Here is an 11,440-nt window from a genome sequence, read left to right on the forward strand (position 1 = left end):
TGTGTGTGTGTGTGTGTGTGTGTGTGTGTGTGTGTGTGTGTGTGTGTTTCTCCTTCTCCACTTCCAGTGGCAGCATGAGGATGTTCTGGGCCCCAATAATCAACCACTAAGCGTCAGCATCCCTCCTCGCTCCGTCATACTCGGCAACATGAAGAAGAAGCTGTACAAGCTGAGTCAAGATGAGGGATCCATCGTGGCCATTCAGGTCAGTATTGCACCACATACACCACCCTGTGCTGGATTCATCACCACATATTCTCACTCGGAGATCAGTTCAGGAAAACGCCTTTTATGATCATGTGCTTTATTTGAGCATTTTGATATTGTAACACATGAAACAACACTTGTGGAATGAAGTGTACTTTGTCTGTTTACGTCTGTAGTTTTCTCCTAAATTCACTCAAAAGTCACCGTTAGATAATGCCTCGTTTGCATATTCAATACAAAAAAGTATCGTCTTAATGTAAGCAATCAACTACTAGTTACATTTAAAGGAGCTCTATGTAACATTCTGAACATTATTATTATAGAGGACCTGAACAGAGAGTCTCTCTCCCTCTTTGGGTACTTCCCAAGTCTCTTATTTGATATCTCCTCGCTCCTCGATCTTCGCAAGAAGCGGAAGCTGTTCTGTTTGCCATCTTGACGGCCATCCCAAAGCTCTTATTTCTGCTGAGGAGTGAGGAGGGATCTCTGAGGAGGGAGGATGCACGAGAGCAGCCTTCACAGAAAACCTTTAATGACCGACACGCCCCCTCGTTGTTTATCAGTTGATTTATCAATTGATTGGACGTTGCAGCCGATCGGACTGATCTGATATATTTCAATATTACTAAAGCTTCATACCAGAGTGGAGACAAGTGTATCACTCCCAAGTTTTACATTTGATTAGTTTTCTGATTCACCATCTGGTTAAAATATGTTAATTGAAGGTCTGAACAACAAAAGGAACAACTTTCTACATTTATCATAAAGTCCTTTGTCTCTCCAGGCATCGCTGGTGGGAGGGACGAAGAAATGAAAAATAAAGTATATTAAATGTTTATTTAAGTTTTTTATTTAAGATTGTTTGACGTTAGCTTTATTTCACAACATGTGGGTCTACACTCTGGCTACCAGCACAGTGCCATCAACATGTTGATGTGAGAAACTAGATTCATTTATTTGTTTATTTTGGCCAACAAATAGCTGTGATTTGACTTAAAAATCCCATTTCAAACAAGAGTGTGGTGTTCTTAGGAGAAGCTGGCGTCGCTGGAGGCGAGCATCGAGCAGCGTCTGAAGTGGGCTGGTGGAGCCAACCCGGCGCTAGCCCCCGTCCTGCAGGACTTTGAGATGACCATCAGGGAGAGACGCGCCATGGTTGCAAGAGAGAACCAGCGCACCAGCCAGGTAGCAGCACTGCCAAGTTCATGATCAAGGGCCCATTTCTAAAGCTTCGGTGACTGGACTCTTTCTTAGTTTCCTTGCCGTTTTGTTCCAGGTCACCTTCCTGTGCTCTACCATCCTGAACTTTGAAGGCCTTCGGACCCGGTCCCCTGAGGCCCTCAACATGGATGCAGCACTGTTTGAGCTCCTGAAGCGCTGCCAGCAAACCTGCTCCTATGCTGCCCAGTTCAGCAGCACAGTCTCTCCTCTGGAACTCCAACTACTGCACAGACTGGTGGGTTGGACCTCTGACCTCTATATGCTCTATATTCCTGTCAAAGATATGAGGCGCTTATTTTACAGTAGGCAGAATATATGAGTTATGTGCTTTTGTTTTTTCTGAACGATTTGTGTCATTTTATTTCTGGTATTCTAATGGTTTGCCTCTGGAGAAGGAGTGAAAGGCGCTAAAACAAAGTGTGGCGATAGAAACTACTCGGCTACAGTCTCTCTTCCACCGAGCTTAGCTAGTAGAGACAGCAGGGACAACAGCGTGTAGAGCTTAGAGTTTATTTTGACCAAAAGCAGAATTGATGGACAGTTTTGGTTTCTGTCCAGTTTGTAGGAAGTGGAAGGATGTGTTAACTCATTTAAAAGAACTGCTCCATAGCCCTACTTAAGGGCAAACACTCCACACGGTAGCTTTAAGCTCTTTGTTGGTCACTACAGAGTCCAGGGCTGGACCTCACCATAGGCAGTCCTGATTGGCTGAGCTGTGCCCAGAGGCAGCTGGAGGAGGAGCTGAGCGTCGAGCGGAGGACTCGGGAGGAGCGGGAGCAGCAGCTAGAGTCCTGCGGAGAGACACTGCAGCTCCTGGTCGACTCCATTAAGACTATTCTGTCCAACCACAACCGCCAGTTGGCCGACGTCAAGAACCTGCTGAGAGCCATGTCTAAGGTACACTCAAGGTCCAGCTGCTTCAAGCAGACAGATTTAGGTTCATACTTGTTGTTCCTACCGTCTGTGTGAATGTACCTGTATTCACCCTCTGTCTCTTTAAGCCCCTCCATAAACACAGTGTTTATAGAGCACCTACACCTGTGTAGGAAAAGTACATATATGCATGTTAAATTCAATCTTTAACACGAAGTGTGGGAAAAGACTCAGACTCGGCTGTGTTTTAAAGAACAGAACTTTTCTTATTCTGATCCATGTGACCCAGTAGTCCTCCTCTGTGTCTCTCCTACAGGATGAGGAGGCAGCCTTGGCGGATGGTGAAGAGGTAGCATATGAGGGCAGTGTGCGTCACTTCCTGTTGCTGTACAAAGCGTGGCAGGACAACATCCAGCTGGTCTTATTCACGGTCGTCCAGGCCAGCGGGCAGCCTCGCAACCAGGAGCAGTTTGAACTGCTGGAGGAGATTCCTGCTACCCTGAAGGAACTGCACTCCCAGAGCCAGAGGTATGCACAATGTGTGCACGTCTACTCTCTCACACTTCCTCTCTCTGTATACATCCTGTATTAATGTTCTGTGTGTGCTTCACTACAGCGTGTATAACGGCCTGGTGAGCTTCGCCTCCCCGCTAGTGACAGACCGAGATGGTGAATGTGCCAGTCCTGTTTCTGCCGCTCAGACCAGCTTTGCAGCGGGTAAGACACTGCAGCGCCTCCTCTGCTTAGAACAGCAGCTGTTTTCAGCTCCAGAGGGTTCCAGTGGTGGGCCGTGTTCACTGCCCCGTGATAACCCGAGAAGCTAGACCAGACTACAGTGGATTCTTAAAATGTGGTGGAAACTAGATCGTAATCACAATTATTTTGGCCAAAATTGAGATCAATTATTTTGCGATTACTCGCTGACTTTGGAAACCTCATGCATTAAGAAATCAAATTTTGTAGCCTACATGTTAAAGTGGAATGCATCAAACTATTGCATTTTTAGTGCAAAATTAAGAAGACTTTGTGCTACAATTTCATCAAACACATTGCTGTATGTATATGAATGGTGATGACAAGGCAAAAAAGTTACACCCACAAATTATGATAAAAGGATCAGGCGAGTTGGCAACATGGCCACAATGAGGACAGTCTTACTTAGGACACAAGAACCAATACTTTGTTTCAGAAAACATCACTGTACTTGTTGTTCTACAGGAAGTACAGTACCATGGATCAAGGCTTGAGATTAAAGGCATCGATGATAGAACATTCCTTACAGAACGCTACACTGTGAACAACAGATCTGTGTTGAAAGCTGCAGGAGGAAGCTAGTAACATAAGCTGTTAGCAGCCGGTACGCAGCTCAGTCCTGCTCAGCCACAAAGCAGCGCTAATGTATGGAGGTTACATTGAGTTACATTATGATGCGTTCAAGCACCATTCAGTAAATTATACCGTTATTTATTTTTGTGTACGTAATGTATTCAAATGTTATCTTGTAAAATGCAGTTTTTGGCCAGAAATGTGAGGCAGGTCATAAGGATTTAATAATATATTTGCGAAATTCAATATGCATATGGTAGTAAAGGAGTATACGTCAATGTTTGTTTTGATTTAGTTTATTTTACTGATTTATTGAATTGGATATCGAGAATCATGGAATTTGACTTGAATGGAATTACAAGTTTACGAGGCATGAATCAAATGTAGGTCGATTCTCTGCATTTCATCTTATCTAGCACTAGAGTGTCTGTCCACTGATTTTTCTTACACCGTGTCATGTTTTGTTTGACTTCAGCTGTTAAATGCAGTGGGGTGAAGACCCAGCCAGACTCCATGTCCCAGAATGCACGCAAAGCTCTGCCACGTAACCTGGGAACTCCCACCGACACCCCACCCAGCACTCTGCTGATGAACAGCAAAGGCCTCAACCCCAGCCCCAAGAGGGCTGTACGGGACCCCAAGACAGGACGAGGTACTGTTCTTCTTCTTCTTCTGGATCTGTGGTTGGAATCCTGTCACTCAGCATCCTCCTGCTAAATACATGTAACACATCTAAAGCAGCAAATACTACAAAGCATTTCCTTTTTCTTTTTTTTGCCTGCGATCGCTTTGGCCAGAGAAATCATGTTTTTGGGTTGTCTGTCCATATGTACGTCTGTCCCATTCTTATGAACACAATATCTCAGGAATGCCTGGAGGCAATTACTCGTCCACCTGGACTAAAGGATCGACTGATTTGATTTGAGGAGAGAATTGTACTACATCTGGCACAAGCATCCATTTAGACAAAAGATGAATGGATTAGAATGTGTCAAAGGTCAAAACATGTTAGTCATAACTCAAGGTTTCATATGCTAAATATGACAATTTTACACAAATGTCTAATATGATCAAATGGATGAAGTAAACTAGTTGGCGGAGGCATACAACAGGCGGTATTTCTAGTTTAAAAGCAAACAGCTATAGAGTACAATGATGCACATTTCAATGATGTGGCACCGGGCTTTTCAGACATTCCCTCAGAGAGGTAGTGGAGGTCCACTTAACCTTCAGCTCTGGGGGATCTATTTCCGACTTGAATGATGAGCTGCGTGAATGAACGATGGGTGAGAATGATGGTGGTGAAATGTGTCTGCACGGCTCTGAAGCTGCTGCTTGCTGTGTTGCAGCTGTCCAGGAGAGGAACTCGTACGCAGTCAGTGTGTGGAAGAGAGTGAAAGCCAAGCTGGAGGGCAGAGACATCGATCCCAACAGGAGGATGAGCGTCACAGAGCAGGTGACACTCAACACACACCGGCTGTCATCTTTAAATATGCGTTTTAAATATAATACACACACACTAACGGTTGTCTTTGACATCAATAGTGTGTTCTATAAGGAGCTATGTGTTTCTTCACATAGTTTGGGCCATGATATCTATTGGCTCTAACAATTCTACATTCTGTACAACAAACGACATCCTCTGTCCCAGGAGAGTTCTTACATTAGAGTACTTGCTGATACACGAGTATCTAATAATATTACATTTCTAACAATTATTTTCATCAGAGGTTCCTCACTTTTTGACTGTAATAAATATACAATGAGAGCATAGTTTGCAGTAGGGTTGTTAATAATTAACTGTGCTATCAGTTAAAAATAAGAAACCTGAGCAAAACCTGGCAGCCTGTCACTTTAATGGGAATAGCTGGTCAACCTTAAAGGTCACCGCACCTTAAATGGGTCTGAGCCGGAGTTTGGGGCTAACCCCCTTCACTTGAATCATCGGCTGGCTGACGAGCATTTATTCACCAAGCCTTAACTACACACACTGCACTGCTACGGTCACAGCTGTAACGTTACATCATCACACACATGCTCCCACTCTGACTGGACAGCTGTCGTTACGCCGGGCGGAGACTGAAGTCGCTGCATGTGTCCTCGACGATGCACTCCGCTGTCTGGGGTGAAATGAGGAAATAAATGTCCTGCTGTTTTGTTGCAGGTGGACGTTGTCATCAAAGAGGCCACCAACATGGACAACCTGGCCCAGTTGTATGAGGGCTGGACTGCCTGGGTGTGATCGCTATGTCATGTCTTTGGTCCAACGAAGGCTTGGAGATCCACCAGAGTCCAGCGGGTCTGGGGTGTCGGAACAGCAGCACCGGGCCACACTGGGGGGAGGAAATGGGAAGCGGATGCTAAGTCCGCCCTCCCAAACTCCTGGGAACCCAAACTGGGGCAGCGACCTAGTAGCACCGCTGCATCCACACTCCCCCAACCACCGGCGATCGGGCTAACACTACGCTTAATGGGGCTGTGGCCCCGCCTTCCTTTCTGGGGTTTGACCAGGCAACGCAGCGCCGAATGGGGGAGGGGGGTAGGAGGGAAAAGGCCTCCTCACCCTCGACTTAGAAATGCCTTCCCCCCCTCACCTGCATAGCTCACTGTCAAGTTGTACCCATAAACATCACTGCATCCTGTTGTGCCAATCAAAGTCCACCTGAGGGCGGGATGAAGCAGGAAGCGAGCCGTTTCCCCCTGAAGCACACAGCTGACATGCAGTGGATGGGACTTCCCCGGGGCTGAAGCTCAGATGATCGGCTGTTCACATGGCCACACTTGTTTATCTCTAATCTTTTCCTCAGTGGCGTTGTGATTGTGATTGGCCAGTGGGTTATACGATTGAGCAGTAACGATGAGAACGAAGGTTCAACGGGATTCTTAAGGCTACATGAATACCCACCTGAACCTGAACCGGAGGTGGAAACAATAATCAAACTGTACTTTGATTGATAAACAGTAAATACTTTTACACGTCTCAGAATAAAAGATTAAGTGGAGTTGTTTTCTCAGGAAGGTTCTTTGTGCTTTTGTGGATAAAAGTGAACCGTCCTGTCATGTTAAGTAGTTTTGGATGGCTCACTTGTGTGCTTAGAATGGACGTTTAAAGGTGAATTCACTTGACGAGGGAACACCCCCGTCTGATTCTTTTTCTTCAGTGTGCTTCTTTAGTCTGTGTTGAGCTGTATAACGATGTTCAGTCCTTCTGTAGCCTCAACCGTAGGAGTAGATTTCGGCCTTCTTTGACTTGCCTGTCAGAAGCTGTTGCTCGCCTCATACATATTCACTCCCCAACCGTAATGCTTGCATTTTATTAATCTTGACCTTCTAGTTTTACATTTTTAGTAGGAGAAATTACGTTTTTGGTGTTGGTGCAAAATGTTTATTCTTAAAGCTTTTATTGGATTTTGTTATGCCAAATAAACATGGAACTGAGATGGTTTGAGTGTTTTATTTAACAATGATACTCTTTAGATCAACTTCAAATATAAGCTGCATGCACACCAGCAGAACCATGTACAAGCATACATCTGCAGTCTCTATCATGCATCTGGATTAGGGCTGGGTATTGGTACTCTATACCTTAAGGTTGACCGTAGACCCATCCTGTTGAGGTGGAGCTGTAAAACCAAACCCTGAGCAACACAGTTTTTGGCAACCAAAATGTTACAATTACCTTTCATGGACTCCAAATACACTGAACAGGTTTAAGTTCTAACAGAGAAAGGGAAACTCTCAGACCGGACTACACTGTCATATTAACCTGTCAGTCACAGAGTAGCCACCATCAGAGCATTCCCTGCTTTATCTGTTTGTTTCTAAATGGACCATAAGTTACTAAATGACCATCGTGCTGTATTGAAGAGGTGAAACGAGCGATTGAGACCAAAATTCATGCCTACAATGTTCATTAAATCAAGTGAGATGTAGGCTCATTTTCTCATAGACTTGTATACTATCAGACGAGTCGCCCCCTGATGGACAGTAGAGAGAATACAAGTTTACAGCATTGTCGATACCGGAGGATGATGCTTGGTATTGACCGAAATAACTAAATAGCAGTGGTGGGCCGTCAGGGCCTGCAAGGCCTTCTCTGCTGGCCTAAACAGAATCACAAAGTTATAGCTATTTTATAATTTAATAATTGTTCTTAAATACACTACATGTATTATAATTTATAAACATATTTTTCCCATTATCTTATTTTCTCATTGCCCAGCTACTGTCTTCCTCAGTTGCTCTGCTTCCAGTGCAGCTTGTTTTAAGTAGAGCTTTTATCCAATCAGGTTTCACCTCTGTGTCCCTAGAAGAGAGGCCTGCAGACTCACAAGTGAATCCCTTTGCACTTTAAGTGAATGGGGACGATATTGTTGATTGTCATAGTGTTCAACCAATCAGATCTTTAGTTTGACGTGTCAGAGCCTGCTAGCTGGCCTACAAGTACGTCAGCATTACGTGCAGCTCAGTTTCCAGGTGCTGCAGTGAGGTGCAGAGTCCGCTGTGATTGGTCAGTGGGCGAGCACGTGACTATCGTGAAACGATCACGTGATGCAGCTCAGCCAATCAAATATGGGTATTCTGACAAGTTTCCTGACTCCAGTTAGATGTACACACACCATGACACGGGGCTGAGACGAGAAAAGAGGAAGCAGAGCAATTTGTTTCCCATATCAGTTGTGAAAGTAAAATCATAAAACGGACTTCAATAGAGAAGAATGGGTCACGGCTTGTCATTAAGGGGTGTTGGTGGACCCCGCAGCCAGACCAGTTGAGAACCACTGTCCTACCTGAGCGCAGAAAACAATATATTTCCCTCAATTTAAGCTTCTGCATTTTCCAAATGCACTAGTATTATTCAAACGTATTGTTCGGTTCGTAAGCCTCGTACCGAACGGTTTAATACGAATACGTAAATAGTTACAGTCCTAGAAATGAATAATAATGTAGCTATGGCGCCATCATGTGGATATAAGGTGGTATTTCAGCTGCAGGACAGCAGTGAAGGCCCAGGTATAAAATGCACGGCCCGCCACTGATAAATAGAATACTTCAGATAAGACAAATGGTTACTGGGCTAAAAGGTATCAATGGAAGTACTCTGTCGCTAACACTTTAAGGATATTGGTACTCGCAATGTAATTTTTAAATGATACCATCCCTATGCTTGATATTTCAATTAAGTTTAAACAATTTCTGAGAATCATTTTTGGATGATTGTAGGGAATATATGGTTATTGTCAGGTTAATATATTTTGAGTTTCTCCTAGAACATGTTTACATACTTTGACGTTCAAAAACATTTTTTGTCCTACTACCTGTCTGAATAAATCTGTATTCAGACTCCATCTGAAACGTTCACTTTTAGTGATTGTCTCTTTAAGCCCCCCTCCCAAAAAAGCTCAGTCTTCACTGATTGGCTTACGAGAAAAGTATGGCGCACTTTTGCAGAGTCAGTTATCAAGCAGTGGGCAGTATATTCTAATGAGCCTTCCTATGACATTGCAAGGGGAGCCAAATCTGAATGGCTTGTTTAATCACATGTTCTCTTTGGCAGCCCACTTCTGGAGCCAGACCTGGGAGGGGAGCTCGCTGGCGAGTGCCAAAAATGTTTCATTGAGCTGGTGCCCTGTGGGCCCACCATTCTCATGGAGAGGCATTGGGGTCAGGTGCAATGTTCGCCGGGCTGCAGGCAACGGCGGGGTGCTATGCGTGCCGACCCCTGGCATCGCAGACTGGCTCTAGGAACGTGGAATGTCACCTCTCTGGCCGGGAAGGAACCGGTGTGGGAGGTGAAGCGGTACCAACTGGATATAATTTGACTCACCTCCAAACATAGCCCTGGTTCTGGAACCAAACTCCTAGAGAGGGGCCTGGACTCTATCCTTTTCCGGAGTTGCCCAAGGTGAGAGGCGCTGGGTGGGTGATGGGATATTCATGAGCCCCCATCTGAGCGCTGCTGTGTTAGAGTTTTCCATCGGGAACGAGAGGGTAGCCTCTATGCAACTGCAAGTCACTTTGTGCTTATGCACCAAACTTCAGAGTACCCGGCCTTCTTGGTGTCTCTGGGTGGCGTTCTGTAAATGACGCCAACTGGGGACTCTATATTTCTGCCGGGTGACTTCAACGCTCATGTGGGTAACAATGGACAAACATGTAGAGGGTTTATTGGGAGGAACGGCCTGCCTGATCAGAACCCAAGTGATGCTTTGTTATTGGATTTTTGTGCTAGACATGGATTGGCCATAACAAACACCATGTTGGACTATTCAAAAGCGGTTCTAAAGTGGACTTGGTATCAGAACACCTCAGGCCAAAGATCTATGATCGACTTTGTGGTCGTCTTGGACACTGCGGTGAAGAGAGGAGCAGAGGTGTCACCTGATCACCGCCTGGTGGTGAGTTGGATCAGATAATGGTGGAGGCTGCTGGACAGATCTGGTAAAAAGGGAAAGCAGGGCTTAATTCAGGCTGTATTCAGAAGAGGCAAACTGTTGACCCAAACTGGGGATTCTGTCATCCCTATGCCTGGCAGACGTTGCTGAGGTAGTCAAAAGGCTCATCGGCGGCAAGGCGCCAGGGATGGATGAGATTCACCCTGAGAGAAAGCTCTGGGTCCTGGGGGATGGCCCATCCAGTCTGCATGTGTTTTGTGGCTTTGGAGAAGGCCTATGGCCGTGCCCCTTGGGGAGTTCTTTGGGGTCTACTGCGGGAATACAGGGTATCAGGGTCGTTGCTACGAGCCATCCAGTCCATCATGTATGACCAAAGTGAGAGCTGTGTCTGTCTGCTCATCATAAAGTCAAACAGGTTTCTCTTCCGGAAAATGGTGGATTGCACCCTCCAGTTTGGGAGTGAGTCACTGCCCCAAGCAAGGAAGTTCAACTATCTTGATGTTGTTTAAGAGTGAAGGTAAAATGGAGCGTGAGATGGACAGGTGGTTCAGTGCTGAGATGGGATGAGGAAGCTCGGAGTAGAGCTGACCCTGCTCACCCTGCTGCCTCTGCTCTGGCCCCGGGTAAGCAGAAGACAATGGATTGATGGCATTGTGGTTTACAGTGAACATGTAACTGAATCTGATAAATGTATGCACAGTTAGGGTGGTATAGTTGTATAACATTATACGTGCTGCATAATGCTGCATCTTAACGTAGCTGAATATTATTTATTATATTTTTTAGAGCTTTTAGAAAGTTTGCAAATAAAAGTATAAAATGATATAAAGTTATTATTATTGCGAATGAACTGATATGGCCTCTTTCTAATTGTCTGTTGTGTTAGATTAAATTGTGTCTACATACAGAGGATTCACAGTTCACCGGTCAGCACTATCTCACAACCTAGTAACAGTCCAAACGCACACATTATAAAAAGGTCCAGGTGGCTCAGAGTCATTACCATGATGCCCACACCACTCTCTGTTTGTTTGGGATCGAAGCTTTTATCTTGTGTACACATGAGCAGGCCGAACAGGAACCCCCTCACAAGTCATGATGGAGAAGAAGGGGCTCAGGGCTGATGAAGCATCCAGCTAGTTAATCATTACAGCAGCTCTCACCACACTGTGTGTCAGAGGGGACAGACAGTGAGCCGCCTCAGTGACTTGGTGCTTGAGTGGACAACAATGTCGGTGCAGCGTGTGTGCGTGGCCGACTTTGAAGAAGAAGCCAAGAAAGTTCTTCCTAAAGCTGTGTATGACTACTACCGCTCAGGAGCTGATGAGCAAACCACGCTGGCTGACAATGTCGCTGCCTTTAACAGGTACGCACACACACACACACACACACACACACACACACACACACACACACAC

General features: G+C 45.3%; 2 protein-coding genes across 2 annotated transcripts in view; both read left to right on the top strand.

Moving 5' to 3' along the window:
* smg1 (SMG1 nonsense mediated mRNA decay associated PI3K related kinase) overlaps positions 1-7,065 on the top strand; it is a 60,892-nt gene extending 53,827 nt beyond the window's left edge. Inside the window, exons 56-64 of the mRNA XM_031871131.1 lie at positions 68-205; positions 1,240-1,392; positions 1,484-1,663; positions 2,098-2,325; positions 2,618-2,829; positions 2,918-3,018; positions 4,103-4,279; positions 4,977-5,083; positions 5,792-7,065. Coding sequence (XP_031726991.1) covers positions 68-205; positions 1,240-1,392; positions 1,484-1,663; positions 2,098-2,325; positions 2,618-2,829; positions 2,918-3,018; positions 4,103-4,279; positions 4,977-5,083; positions 5,792-5,869 — 1,374 coding nt within the window. The 3' untranslated portion in view covers positions 5,870-7,065. The remainder of the gene's footprint in view (positions 1-67; positions 206-1,239; positions 1,393-1,483; positions 1,664-2,097; positions 2,326-2,617; positions 2,830-2,917; positions 3,019-4,102; positions 4,280-4,976; positions 5,084-5,791) is intronic.
* A 3,828-nt stretch (positions 7,066-10,893) lies between these two features.
* LOC116396513 (hydroxyacid oxidase 1-like) overlaps positions 10,894-11,440 on the top strand; it is a 3,535-nt gene continuing 2,988 nt past the window's right edge. The window contains exon 1 of the mRNA XM_031871151.1: positions 10,894-11,406. Coding sequence (XP_031727011.1) covers positions 11,252-11,406 — 155 coding nt within the window. The 5' untranslated portion in view covers positions 10,894-11,251. The remainder of the gene's footprint in view (positions 11,407-11,440) is intronic.

This window comes from Anarrhichthys ocellatus, unplaced genomic scaffold, assembly GCF_004355925.1.
Source record: "Anarrhichthys ocellatus isolate YVR2014 unplaced genomic scaffold, GSC_Weel_1.0 scaffold56, whole genome shotgun sequence".
NCBI lineage: Eukaryota > Metazoa > Chordata > Actinopteri > Perciformes > Anarhichadidae > Anarrhichthys > Anarrhichthys ocellatus.